The sequence below is a fragment of the Labeo rohita genome, chromosome 8, assembly GCF_022985175.1.
Source record: "Labeo rohita strain BAU-BD-2019 chromosome 8, IGBB_LRoh.1.0, whole genome shotgun sequence".
NCBI classification, from domain to species: Eukaryota; Metazoa; Chordata; class Actinopteri; order Cypriniformes; family Cyprinidae; genus Labeo; species Labeo rohita.
The window spans coordinates 21,932,689-21,947,513 of NC_066876.1; the positions used below are offsets into that span (position 1 = coordinate 21,932,689).

Consider the following 14,825-nt stretch of genomic DNA (forward strand, 5'->3'; position numbering starts at 1 on the left):
CTATTGGGGGAGAAGAGCCTTGGTGAGAGAGGTAAAGAAGAACCCAAAGATCACTGTGGCTGAGCTCCAGAGATGCAGTCGGGAGATGGGAGAAAGTTGTAGAAAGTCAACCATCACTGCAGCCCTCCACCAGTCAGGGCTTTATGGCAGAGTGGCCCGACGGAAGCCTCTCCTCAGTGCAAGACACATGAAAAAACACCTGAAGGACTCCAAGATGGTGAGAAATAAGATTCTATGGTCTGATGAGACCAAGATAGAACTTTTTGGCCTTAATTCTAAGCGGTATGTGTGGAGAAAACCAGGCACTGCTCATCACCTGTCCAATACAGTCCCAACAGTGAAGCATGGTGGTGGCAGCATCATGCTGTGGGGGTGTTTTTCAGCTGCAGGGACAGGACGACTGGTTGCAATCGAGGGAAAGATGAATGTGGCCAAGTACAAGGATATACTGGACGAAAACCTTCTCCAGAGTGCTCAGGACCTCAGACTGGGCCGAAGGTTTACCTTCCAACAAGACAATGACCCTAAGCACACAGCTAAAATAACGAAGGAGTGGCTTCACAACAACTCCGTGACTGTTCTTGAATGGCCCAGCCAGAGCCCTGACTTAAACCCAATTGAGCATCTCTGGAGAGACCTAAAAATGGCTGTCCACCAACATTTACCATCCAACCTGACAGAACTGGAGAGGAATGGCAGAGGATCCCCAAATCCAGGTTGTTGCATCTTTCCCAAAAAAGACTCATGGCTGTATTAGATCAAAAGGGTGCTTCTACTAAATACTGAGCAAAGGGTCTGAATACTTAGGACCATGTGATATTTCAGTTTTTCTTTTTTAATAAATCTGCAAAAATGTCAACAATTCTGTGTTTTTCTGTCAATATGGGGTGCTGTGTGTACATTAATGAGGAAAAAAAATGAACTGAAATGATTTTAGCAAATGGCTGCAATATAACAAAGAGTGAAAAATTTAAGGGGGTCTGAATACTTTCCGTACCCACTGTATATATATATGTGTGTGTGTGTGTGTGTGTGTGTGTATATTAATACCTTTACATATTAAATAGCTCAAAAGTGACATCAAAAGACATTAAAAAACAGAAAAAAAAAAAAAAAAAAAAATATATATATATATATATATATATATATGTAAATACAAAAATGAAAATATTTTTTTCATGAAGTTTTTGGACATATATAGTTCAAAGGAACGGCATTTATTATTATATTATAATATTATTATTATATTTCTTTTATAACAATGTTAACGTCTTTTGATCTTTTTTTTAGCGAAATGAGTACTTTTACAGATTAAATTGATCAAAAGTGACATCAAAAGTGAAAATTTTACATAAAAAAAAATCTATTCATGAAAAAATACTGGGAAAAAATTGTCTGTTTTTTACAAAAATATTAAGCTGTGCAGCTATTTCAACATTAGTAATAGTATTAGTATTTAGTAATTAGTATTAGTAATTTAAAATTAGTAATAATAAGAAATGTTTGAATGATTTCTGGATTGTGTGTAATGACTGCTGAAAATTTTAGCTTTGCCATCACAATAATATTTTACATTTTAAAATGTATAAAACAGAAAGCTGTTAAAAAGTTTAAATTGTAATAATATTTCACAATATTTCAGTTTTTACTGTTTGTTTTTTTTTAAATACACTACTAGTCAAAACTTCTTGAACAGTAAGAATTTTAATGTTTTTAAAGAAGTCTCTTCTGCCCACCAAGCCTGCATTTATTTAATCCAAAGTACAGCAAAACAGTAACATTTTGAAATATTTATAAATTAATATATTTTAAACTTTTGACTGGCAGTGTAAATATTGCCTTGGTAAGCATAAGAGCCTTTTTTAACAAAAACATTAAACATCTTATTGACCTCAGACTTTTAAATGGTAGTGTAAACAGCATGACAATTATTCTTTCTAATGCAAGAATTGGTCAATCAAAAATGCTTTGTGATTTATGAAGTTTATGCGTGGAGTTCATAGTGTTATTCATTATTTCATCTGCAAATCATCTGTCAATTTCCACTCAAATAATTTGTTTTTACTTCTGGTTAGACTCTAACTGAGTTAATGAAACACAATGACATTAATATAACCATAACCTGGAGGTGAGGAGGCAATATATTCCATGACCTGAAATTTTAATCCTTGCGTTCCTCAAAGCAGGAGTGTTAATTCCCTCATAAATGCGTGCTGTCTGTCCTGCAGAGCCTGTAAGCTACCCACCGACCTTTCGCAGTCAAACAATCGAATGCTGCACTGGGCTGCGCCACCTAAGGGCTTTGTGTTACATGTATTTGCTGAAAACAGGCACATCGCTACGTGATTTAATTGCTTAATTATCTCTATCGACTGAGAACGCTTTTGTTCAAAACAGCCATAGCCTTTTCTATTACTGAAATAAATAATTGGCGAATATAGAGTCTCTAGAGTACCGTGTCCCTCTCTGCTTGTTGCACAATATTCTTCCAAATAATTGGACCTCAGATTTGTCATGTCGCCCACAGGTGATTTGAGACTGTTGACCAAATATAAAGTCTTAGAAGGCAGCGAAAATGGATGTACCTCACAGGGCCACAACCACAGACAAGTCAGAAAAGTTGTGGATCAATATTTGCTTTTCAATGACCAGTGCCTAAAGTTTGTACAAAGCTTGAACATACTGCTAAATGTCTTATTTTGTGTCTCACAGAAGAGAGAAAGCAACATGAAGATGAGTATGTTCATTTCTAGGTTAACTGTCCCTTTTTTTAGTCTTAGCTTTGTGTTTAAACAGCCAATGACATTTTACAGAAGAAGATTTAGTCTCAGTATATTTGTCACACAAAATCATAAAATGAAAATACCTCACAAGTCATCATTCACATCTGTATCACTGGCAAGAACCCATCAGACTCATGGAAATGCACAGATCTGACCTATTAAGCGTTGAACCGGGCACAAAATTGCATTACATCCACTTAAAGGAAGGATTTAGATGGTCGCTGCACTAGCTGGGTGATTCACGGTGTAAAGTGGGATACGTGCGGACTACTTCTTGTAGGCCTGCATATAAAACACTGCACACAATTGATATGCTAATTGGAGGAGCGGTGAGTGGGAGGCCTGAGCAGATAGATGTGACTCTCACCCTGAGGAGAAGTGAGAGAGAAAAGCTGTTAGTCCCATACCTTCTTTTACAGATCCTCTGTAATGCTGCAATTAATAACACCTGACTGCTGCTGCCACACCGCCTCAGAGCCGATGCATCTTTGAAACACCAGGTGTCTGCCAAGAGTCGCCACACAATGGCAGCAGGCTGTCGTGTAATTGATGTGTTATTGTAAACGTGTCTGGACACTGACTTACAGAGACAGCTGCTGGACTCAAAGTTGCACCCCTAATATTTAGCAAATGGTGACAGTTTTTTGGAGGCTGGGGTGCAGGTACCTATGATGGTTTGTTATGTAACAGGAAAGGACACTGACAACTTGTGTTACAACCAGACCTTTTTTGTGCTTGGGGGGCAGCTGTTTGAAACTGTGACTTTTCCGTATAGTGGCCATAGTTCAGAAGCTGTTTATAAGGATTTAGATGGAAGAGACTTCTTTAAAAACATTAAAATTCTTACTGTTCAAGAAGTTTTGACTAGTAGTGTATTTAAAAAAAAACAAACAGTAAAAACTGAAATATTGTGAAATATTATTACAGTTTAAACTTTTTAACAGCTTTCTGTTTTATATATTTTAAAATGTAAAATATTATTGTGATGGCAAAGCTGAATTTTCAGCAGTCATTACACACAATCCAGAAATCATTCAAACATTTCTTATTATTACTAATTTTAAATTACTAATACTAATTACTAAATACTAATACTATTACAGTGTAGCTATATTTTAACAGGCTAATTTTTCCAACAAGTGTATTATTATTATTTTCAGCTAAGGCAATTAAGCACAGCTTTATTCATTTTAGTGAATCTGTTTGTTCGGATGATTCATGTAAATGAACTGGTTCATAAACTGGCGAAAAAAAGTTTCAGATGTTTTTGTAGCTTAAGGGATAGTTCACCCAAAAATGAAAGTTCTGTAATTAGTTACTCATCCTCATGTTGTTCCAAACCTGTAAGACCTTCGTTTATCTACGAAACACAAATTACGATATCTTTGATAAAATCTGAGAGCCCTCTGACCCTTTATAGACAGCAACACAACTGAAAAGTTCAAACGGCCCAGAGGGGTAGTAAAGACATTGTTAAAGAGCAAGACGTATGGTATTTTAAAGCATCGTAATATTCTACAACTGGTTTAAATGCATCTAAGGTCAGAAAACATTGTAATTTTCTCAAAATGTACATTAATACATTCTCAATTGTTTTGAAACAATTCGTTCAATCAGTTTTGAGTGTAAGCTCTGTAAACTCCTCCCTTCTATAAGCCTACTCTACTCTGGTTGGTCAGATAGCCAAGACTGTTGTGATTGCTACAGAGAGGAATACTCAAGCAAGTTAGCAAGCGCAGCCATCAGTGTTGCCAAGATTGTGGTTGTTTTTGATGTCTGTGGGTTAAGGCAACCCTAATAACGTCATATTTAGCCCCTGGAATGTGAATTTAACTGGGGAGCCACAACAAAAAAACGTGTATTTTACACCTGGAATGCTATTTTTTTTTTTTTAAACTGATTTTTAACTGATGTCAGATGGATTATTTTAACAATATCCTTACTAGGGCTGGAAAATATGACCTAAAATCAAAACCTTGATTAATTGAATACTTTACCTCGATTACGATTATTGAACGATTATTTTATTTTGTTTATTTTGTTTAATTAGTTTATTGCTTTCATACTTCAAAGGTTTTTAATATAAATATACTCAGCTATTAAAGGTGGGATGTTTTTTTTCTAATGAAAGAGTGCATTTCTTAACTTTTTATCTATTTCTTAACCATTTATGGTTATTTGTTGAATATTTCAAACAACTGAAATCAAAGCACACGTTGCTTGTAAAGTGTTACCATACAGTCATGGCCAAAAATATTGACACCCTTGCAATTCTGTCAGAGTATGGAACAGAAAATTGTTCCAATTGCAAATGTTTTGGTATTCACATGCTTATTGTTTTTGTTTGCAATGCAACAACACACACACAAAAAAAAAAAGAGAAGAAAAGTCAAACTTGATCAAATTTCACACAGAACTCAAAAATGGACTGGACAAAATTATTGGCACCTTGTCAAAATTGTAAGAAATAGTTGTTTTGCAAGCATATGATGCTCCTGTAATTTGTATTTAGACACACCTGTGGCAAGTAACATGTGTGGGCAATATAGTAATCACATTTGGAACCAGTTAAAATGGAGAAAAGTTGAATCAACCTTTGTGTTGTGTGTCACACTGAGCATGGAGAAAAGAAAGAAGTGTAAAGAGTTGTCTGTGGATTTGCGAGAAAAAATTGTGGAAAAACATGGACAATGTCAAGGCTACAAGTCCATCTCCAGAGATCTTAATGTTCCTGTGTCCACTGTGTGCAATATCATCTGGAGATTTACAGCCCATGGCCCATGGACGTGGATGGAAGTGCAAAATTAATGAAAAATTACAATCAAGCATTGTTCAAATGGTGGATAAAGAACCCCCGATTAACATCCAAACAAATTCAAGCTTATCTGCAGACACAGGGTACAACAGTGTCAGCTCGCAGTATCTGAATGAAAAGTGACGCTATGGTAGGAGACCCAGGAGGACACCACTGCTGACACAAAGGCATAAAAAAGCAAGACTGAAGTTTGTGACAAAACCACAATCCTTCTAAGAGAACTGTGGACAGATGAGGCAAAAGTAGAGCTTTTTGGTAAAGGACATCATGGCACCGTTTACAGAAAAAGAAATGAAGCCTTCAAAGAAAAGAACACAGTCTCTACAGTCAAACATAGTGGAGGTTCAAAGATGTTTTGGGGTTGCTTTGTTGCTTCTGGCACTGAATGTCTTGACTATGTGAACAGTATCATGAAATCTGACAATTACCAAAGAATTTTTTGGCATAACGTAGTGGCCAGCGTCTGAAAGCTGCGTCTCCACTCCTCCTTCCGGCAGGCCACTGACCCGAACAAACTTCAAAAAGCACTCAGAAATGGTTACAAACAAGGTGCTGGAGAGTACTGAAATGGCCAGCAATCTCCAGATCCACATCTGAATCCCATAAAGACCCGTGGAGAGATCTCAAAGCAGCAGTTGGGAGAACCTTCAAATCTGAATGACCTGGAGCAGTTTGCAAAAGAAGAGTGGTCCAAAATTCCAGTAGAGAGGTGTAAGAAACTCATTCATGGTTACAGGAAGCGATTGATTTCAGTTATTTTTTTCCAAAGGGGTGCTACCAAATATTAAGTTAAGGGTGCCAATAATTTTGTCCAGTGCATTTTTTGGGTTCTGTGTGGAATTGTATCAGATTTGACTTTTATTCTGTTTTTTTTTTTTTTTTTTCTGTGTGTTGTTCCAAAGCAAATAGAAAAAAAAATAAATATGCCAGTACCAAATCATTTGCAGCTGCAGCAATTTTCTGAGAGAAGGGTTGCATTTTCTGACAGAATTGCAAGGGTGCCGATATTTTTGGCCATGACTGTATATTTAAAACGCTGTTTAGGTCTTGTGGTGAAATAAACTTGAAATAAAGCAAACATCAAAAAATTCACCAAATTCGAAATGTTGCACAAAATGGCAAATTTATTTCAAATAAAGGAGCAGAATTTTGGACCAATGAGAGTTGACACTGGGCAGAGCTACCATAAAAAAAGTAAAATTAATTTAATTTAGCTGATAAATTGCCTTCATTGTCGTCACTTTATTATTTTTTGTTGCCTCAGAGCATATTGCAACATTGAAAAGGCAATTAAATCTGTGGAAATGAAATGAATCCCAATGCGTTCCTTATGACTTTCTCTGCTCTGAGTCAGTCGGTTTCTGTATCTATTTCCCTGTAAGTTACGAGAGAAACACCATTCAGATTCAGTCCCGAGGATAGAACGGATCAATAGAGCTTACATGCCCCTCTCGCTTTCTAGCACAGAGGAGTCGTAACTGAGCAGCTTTCCAAAACAATCCACACGTTCCATTCCCATACCTCCTCTGAGAATTAAATGCTAGCAGGCCCTGCCAAACATACTCCACTCTATGGCAAAATATACAGTACATGGAATTCCTCACATGTTCCTGTAATTATGTATAAAAGGCTTTTGAATTTTCTATTGTGTGTGTTTTTCTGATCAGAACAGGGGTGCGGAGGGACGCTTGGTTGTGGTGCAGGAGCGCAGGCTGCTGGTTGGGGTCCATAACGGCTGGGGTTGGGTGGAGAAGCCTCATGTGTTGGTGCTGGAACATGAGGCCGGAGGGAGCGGAGCGGCCAGGGCTCGTGGAGCCAGTGCAGGCGGCAGCTTTAGGCAGACCTCCACGGACAAACTCAGGTGGATACTCGGCCCATCTGGTCTACTAATTTACCATAATTCTGAGAAATGTTGCCATACATTCATGGACCTCACTTCCAGTTGCATCCACTTTTATTGAAATACTTTTACCAAGTATCTTGGATCTTTTTTAACTACTGTGGTCATAAATCCTTTCTCACACCTCTGTCTATAAAGAGATCATTGATTTATCTGTGTCCCTTGGCTGTACTGGATATTCTCATAATCCAACATAATTATTACAATGACATCTTGCAATGTAGGTGCTGTCAGGCTTCTCAACATAGGTGGTTTGCACATAATACTTTGCCACCTTCCATGTTTTCAAAAGCCATGCAATAGCTTTTTTTTAAGGAACAGATTGGAAACTTTTAGTTGAAATAATTAAATTATTTCTGTTATTCAAATGTATTTAATTTAACAAAAAAATCGAAATATTTTTATTTAATTGAATTCTTTAAATGCTCTCTAACACTCAAATCTCGTTTGCGCATGTTCATTTTTAAAGTTTGCTTTTCAAGACATCAACGCTGCATTTATTTGATCAAACAGTATTTTGAATTACTAAATGAATAATAAAATAAACACTAGTAAATTGTAAATATTCAGCAGCAGTGTCACATGATCCTTCAGAAATCATTCTAATGTGCTGATTTGGTGCTCAAGAAACATTTTGTATTGTTATTAATGTTTAAAACGGTTGTGCTGCTTAATATTTTCATGGAAACCATAATTTTTTCAGGATTCTGCAGTGTTTAGAAAGTTCACAAGAACATAATTTATTTGAAATAGAAATGTTGTGACATTATAAAAAAAGTATATTAAAAAAATAAAAAGGTAATTGCAGCTTAGTAATAGCATCAGAATTGTGAGATATAAACTCACAAATCTTTTCTCAGAATCTTTTCTGAGTTTTTTTTTCAGAATTGCGAGTTTATATCGCAAATTGTGACTTTTTTCTTAGACTTGCACAAGTCTGACTTTATAACACGCAATTGCGAGTTAAGTCAGAATTGTGGGATATAAACTCGCAATTCTGAGAATATATCAGTCCTTCTTTCCCCTCAAAATTGGACAAAAAAGCATTTTTATCTCACAATTCTGACTTTTCTTTTTGCAATTGCGAGTTTACATCTCACAGTTCTGACTTTTTTCTCAGAAGTGTGAGATATACACTCGCAATTCTGAGAAATAAAGTCAGAATTGCAAGATATGAACTCGCGATTGCAAGTAATAAAGACAGAATTGCAAGATATAAACTCACAAATCTGATTTTTTTTTCTTAAGAATTGCATGATATAAGAATTATATATAAACTCGCAATTCTGAGACTATATCAGTCCTTCCTTCCCCTCAAAATTGGACAAAAAAGCATTTTCATCTCACAATTCTGACTTTTTATAATTGCAAGTAATAAAGACAGACTTGCGAGATATAAATGCACATATCTAAATTTTTTACTCAGAATTGCATGATATAAGCTTGCAAATTTGTGACTTTTTTTTTTTCTCAGAATTGCGCCAATCTAACTTTATAACACGCAATTGCGAGTTTAGTCAGAATTGTGAGATATAAACTCGCAATTCTGAGAATATATCAGTCCTTCTTTCCCTTCAAAATTGAACTTTGCAAGCATTTTTATCTCACAATTCTAACTTATCTTCTCATCAATTGCGAGTTTACATCGCAACAACTTTTTTTCTCAGAATTGTCAGTTCGTATTGCAAATTGACTTTTTTTCTCAGAATTGCAAGATGTAAACATACAATTCTGACTTTTTTCTGAGAATTGTCCGTTCATAACGCAAATTGACTTTTTTTTTCAGAATTGCACACTTTAACACAGTTGTGAGTTAAGCCAGATTTGTGAGATATAAACTCGCAATTCTGAGAACATATCAGTCTTTTTCATTTCATTTTTTTCAGCAATTTCATTTCTCGCAATTGAGTTTATATCACAATTCTGTGAAAAAAAAGTCAGAATTGCGAGTTTGTATCACACAATTAAAAAAAAAAAAAGAAATTGTCAGAATTGTGAGATAAAAAGTCATGACAATCTTTTTTAGTTTTTATTCAGTGGTGGAAATGGGCTTTCATAATTTAATGCATTCTTGCTAAAAAGGAAAAAATAAGAAAAACCTATGCTAACCCCAAACTTTTGAATGGTATTATATGCAAAGATCTTGAATTTCAGTATATTCCACACATAAAGCTATTTTATTCATAAAACTTGAAATATAGTGTGCAAGTCATATAAATTACTATTAAGCTTATTCCTTCTTTAGGTCTTGTTCTTTCATTCCTTCAGTGTAAGGAAACACAGCAGCTTTGAGGTTTTTCAAAACGTCTTATTTTGTATTCCACCCAAGAACAAAAGCATTTCTTTTCATTTTGGGCTGAATTATTCCTTTAACATAAACACTTTATTATCAGAGTGTTCCCGTGTCTCTCCATGTCCTTCCCCACTTTAATGCTCCATCTGTCCTGTTTCACTGACTTTACTCTCAAAGCCACACTGGTTGTCCTCCCTATCGCTTACCCAGCAGAGACCCCCTTGTCCTCGCCTCACCTCGTTGGTTTTCGTCCAATTTCCATTTCTTTTTCAACACAGCCCTTATCAAATATGGATTTTTAGGGCGATTTACGCACTTTCTCACTGAATGTTAAATATTTTAAAAGCATCTTTTCCAAAAAGTATTCCAGTATAACAGTTCCACTTTCTTAATGAAGGTTTCTCGTGTCTGCACTCTTCGTTTAATTAAAATGCTGATAAGACGTCGCTACAGCGCAAATGAAAAATGAAGGTTTGATTGTTGATGTCTGCTTCACTCCATCTGCTGCTTAAAAAAAAATAGAGTCCCGCCCCCCACCGCCACAGAGTCACTGCCATGTGAGAACTCGCAGAACATGTCACAAGCACCGTTCATGTGCGGTGAGAGAAAGAGGTCTATAATTACCCAATGAGAGAAATTAGGTGTCTGAGAGAGTGGAGCATCACACTCTGCCCTTTTATAAGAGAGAGAAATTGGGTGTAATTATGGAGACGTTAGCACTAAAAACTTTTGCTGCACGTTCTCGACAACACTGCTGTGATGACGGCAGCGAACGTGTCTGTTAGAGTGTGTGAAAACCCGTCAAGAATGATGCAAATGATCTGACACCAACCTGCCAGTTCCTAGATGAGATTTTGGCATGAAACCCGTGCTTGGAATTTCAACATCTTGTAGTAACGCTGTTTGAATCGAACTTTTTTGAATCCTATTTCAATTTCATAACTTTCTTTGTTCTCTTATATGGAAAAAAAATATGTGAACTTCATTTTGAAGTTTTCATTTTTCTTTTTTTGTAGCACGCCGTGCTTATCTAAGATGCTGTGTACTTTTTCTCTTTACTCTGTACCTGCTTATGTAATAATCTGCAATCATTTTTAAAGGCTTTTTTGAGATCAGACTATTAGGAGTATAATATGATGACTACATAATGTGTCATAGCAAAAAAAAAAAAATAATCAATGAAATTTAAATGCAATTTGAGCAACTTACCATGTTAGAACGATAATAGTTTCATACTAATGTTGCACAAGCATTAAACTCAGAACAGAGAAACAAACTTCTTTTTTTTTAGCTTAAAAATTTGTGTAGTTCCTGCTAAATTGCTTTAGTTTTTTCTCCTTTAGCTCTGTATGAGTTTCTGAACTCCATTTGTTAAGTTAATGTGGCGGAGCTGTTTTCTTCCTAGATATTGAATTTCTTTAATTGCATAAACAACCGTTCAAAATTTTGTCAGTACGAATGTTTTAATGTTTTTGAAACAAGTCTCTCATGCTCACCAAGTCTGCTTTTACAGTATTTTAATAAAAATGCAGAAAAAAGCAGTATTGTGAAATACTATTGAAGTTTAAAATAACTGTATTGCTATATTGCTGTATTTGAACAATCATCAGCCATTACTCCTGTCTTCTGATTCTTCTAAAATAATTCTGATCTGATCATTTGTTTCTTAATAAATGTCTTTTTCTTATTATTATTAATTAACACTTAGGCTGCTTAAAGGGATAGTTCACCCAAAAATTAAAATTAGCCAATGATTTACTCACCCTCAAGCCATCTTAGGTGTATTTGACTTTCTTTTTTCAGATGAATACAACCAAAGTGATATTAAGAATGCCCTGGCTCTAAGCTTTATAGCAGTAAATGGGTGTTGATATTTTGAAGTCCAATAAAGTGCATCCATCCATCATAAAAAGTGCTCCATATGGCTCCGGGGGTTTTTTAAAGACCTTCTGAAGTGAATCGATGCGTTCACTTTCAAGTTCAGGTGAGAATATGCTAGTCTTGTGAGAACTAAGTTTTGTTTACAGCAAAGGAAAACCAGTCTCCTCTTGGCTTATATCAAAATCCTGCAACATTTTTCTTCACAAATCCTCGTTTGTCTAATTCATGGCGTTTTATCCATTCATCCACATTTGTCACTTTTAACCAGTGCTTACTCTATACCTAAATCCTACATCATCTGGTGTAGCGCCACTTTCTTGAACACCCATACGACAGTTAGCGGAAGCTTGAGATTGCTGTTTATAAAGAACTTAAGAAATATGGATATTTTTCTTACACACACGCATCGATTTGCTTCAGAAGGCTTTATTAACCTTCTGGAGCTGTGTGGAGTGCTTTTTATGATGGATGAATGCACTTTATTTTGCTTCAGAATCTCAACACCCATTCACTGCCATTATAAAGCTCGGTAGAGCCAGGACATTTCTTTAATATAACTCTGATTGTATTCATCTGAAAGGAGAAAGTCATATACAACTCGGATGGCTTGAGGGTGAGTAAATCATTGGGTAATTTTCATTTTTGCGTTAAACTATTCCTTTAATATTTTTGTTAAATCAGTGATAATAAAATGAATTTATAAAAAAATAATAATAATAAATAACTTTTGAGTGTAATTTTATATATGTATTTTATATATTTTATATAATTTTATGTATATATTTATATACACCTCTATGAAATGATGTTTCCAGTTGACAGCTGGAAAAATCATGGATATTCTTTTTTTTTTTTCTATCTCTGTCAGAATATGTGGGAATCCTATATAGGGCTTTGCAGTGCACTATGGGATTTATACTGTGCTTTCCGAATTCATAAAGCGGTGAACTGAGACACCTGTGTTAATGAATGTCACTTGACTAGTTGTGTTTTTGGGTCAGTGTGGGTGTGTAGGTTCATTACACAAGATTCCATGCCGAGCTGTGATATTTCGGTGATCTCACACTCTTCTTTCTGCCTCCTGCAGTGATGGACTGTCTCTTCGTGGCAGTGTGGAGCTGAAGATGATGAGGGACGTGGCTTTCAGCATCGTCTTCCAGCTCCAGTATGTTTTCTCTTGTCCACTGGCTGGAGATGGGCAGGTGAGTCATATGCTAATGATGCGCCTCTCAACATTCTTTCTCCATTTCATTCAGGTGAATATGAAATGAGGAGGAATCTTTTTTACTTTTTTTTTTTTTTTTCCCTAAAGTAGACATTTTAGGAAAAATGCTTATGAAACAGTTCCAAAAATAATTTGTGAGGACCAGACTGTTTACTTGTGTTTACCTGCAGTCTGCAGGCACCGAATCACTAGCAGCTGTTGAAATGTGTGGGAGGAAGTTTCCCTGGATTGATCAGCCCACTCTGTAATGTAGCGTTTTTTTTAAACCCCTGGCCCTAACCTTGGTATGTCTGAAAATTTAAACAGGCTTTTTGGGATGATATTGTGCTAGTCGAGCATACTAGAATTTGATATTTATTTCCTGACCTGCCTCAGAGAAATTGCACTAATGAGTCCTGAGACCCCTGTGTATTATACATTATGAACACATTCATCATCATTTCTATCATCATTCATATTCTTCATAATATTAAATGGAAATTAAATCAATCATTTCAGGCTGTTTATATGATGAGATGTTGGTTAGGAAGTGTGTTGTAATAGCTCCTTTGATTGTGTACTTGAGTGCAAAGGTGATTGTGATTTTTCTAAGTAGTATGTAGACATTTTTTGTTATACTAAGACATATTAGATACATGGAAAATACACTACTGTTTAGATTTTTAAAAAAATGTTTTTGAAGTAAGTCTCTTATGCTGACCAAAGCCGCATTTATTTGATTAAAAATACAGTACAAACAGTTATGATATGGGATATATTGCAATTTAAAATACTGTTTTCTATTTTAATATGTTTTAATATATAATTGAATCCTGTGATGGTGAAGCTGAATATTCACTAGCCATTAATTCAGATCCTTTAGAAATCTTTATACTTATTATTTTTATATTTCTTTCAAGATTTTTGATTAATAAAAAGTTCAAAAGAACATTTTATTTGAAATGAAAATCTTTTTGTAACATTAGAAATGATTGTACTATTACTTTTAATAAATTTAATGTATCCTTGCTAACTAGTAAAAGTATTTATTTAATATACATATATATATATATATATATATATATATATATATATATATATATATATACACTACCGTTCAAAAGTTTGGGGTCAGTAAGACTTCTAATAGTCTTTAAAGAAGTCTCTTATGCTCATCAAGGCTGCATTTATTTGATTAAAAATATAGAAAAAAAACAGTAATATTGCAAAATGTTTTTACAATATAAAATAATGTTTTTTATTTTAACATACTTTAAAATAGAATTTATTCCTGTGATGAAAAGCTGAATTTCAGCTGTTACTCCAGTCTTAAGTGTCACATGATGACAGAAATCATTCTAATATGCGGATTTATTATTAGAATGATCAATGTTGGATAATATCAACAGTTGTGCTGCCAAATATTTTTTGGAACCTGTGATTTTTTTTTTTTTTTTTTTTTTTTTTTTTTTTTTCAGGATTCTTTCATGAATAACAAGTTTAAAAAGTACAGTGTTTATTCAAAATATAAATATTTTATAACAATGTAAATTATTTATTATTAACTTTTAATAAACTTTTAATTATTAATTTAATACATCCTTGGTGAATAAAAGTATTAATTTCTTTAAAAAAATAAAAATAAATAAATAAAAAATAAAAATGTACTGACCCCAAACTTTTGAACGGTAGTGTATATATATATATATATATATATATATATCCCAGAATCCCAGACCTGCCAACCTGTATGCATTTTGACCTCAAAGTAGGCTTGTACAATTTGTCACTCTAAACTACGCAAAAACCTGGTTACACTTCTGTCCACACGCAGTACTCAAATAAAGCAACAGAAAAAGAAGAAGAGTTTGACCAGAACATTTTTTTTCCAGACTGACTCTGTTTGTGTGTGTATGTGAGTCTACGTGTTGATGAGAAAACTCTTCCCA

At 34.7% G+C, this 14,825-nt stretch overlaps 1 protein-coding gene across 3 annotated transcripts in view; it reads left to right on the forward strand.

The window, feature by feature from the left end:
* LOC127169804 (nephrocystin-4) overlaps positions 1–14,825 on the forward strand; it is a 229,647-nt gene that overhangs the window by 93,667 nt on the left and 121,155 nt on the right. For all 3 annotated transcript variants that reach the window (XM_051117429.1, XM_051117427.1, XM_051117428.1), the window contains 2 exons: positions 7,266–7,459; positions 12,760–12,874. In XM_051117429.1, coding sequence (XP_050973386.1) covers positions 7,266–7,459; positions 12,760–12,874 — 309 coding nt within the window. The remainder of the gene's footprint in view (positions 1–7,265; positions 7,460–12,759; positions 12,875–14,825) is intronic.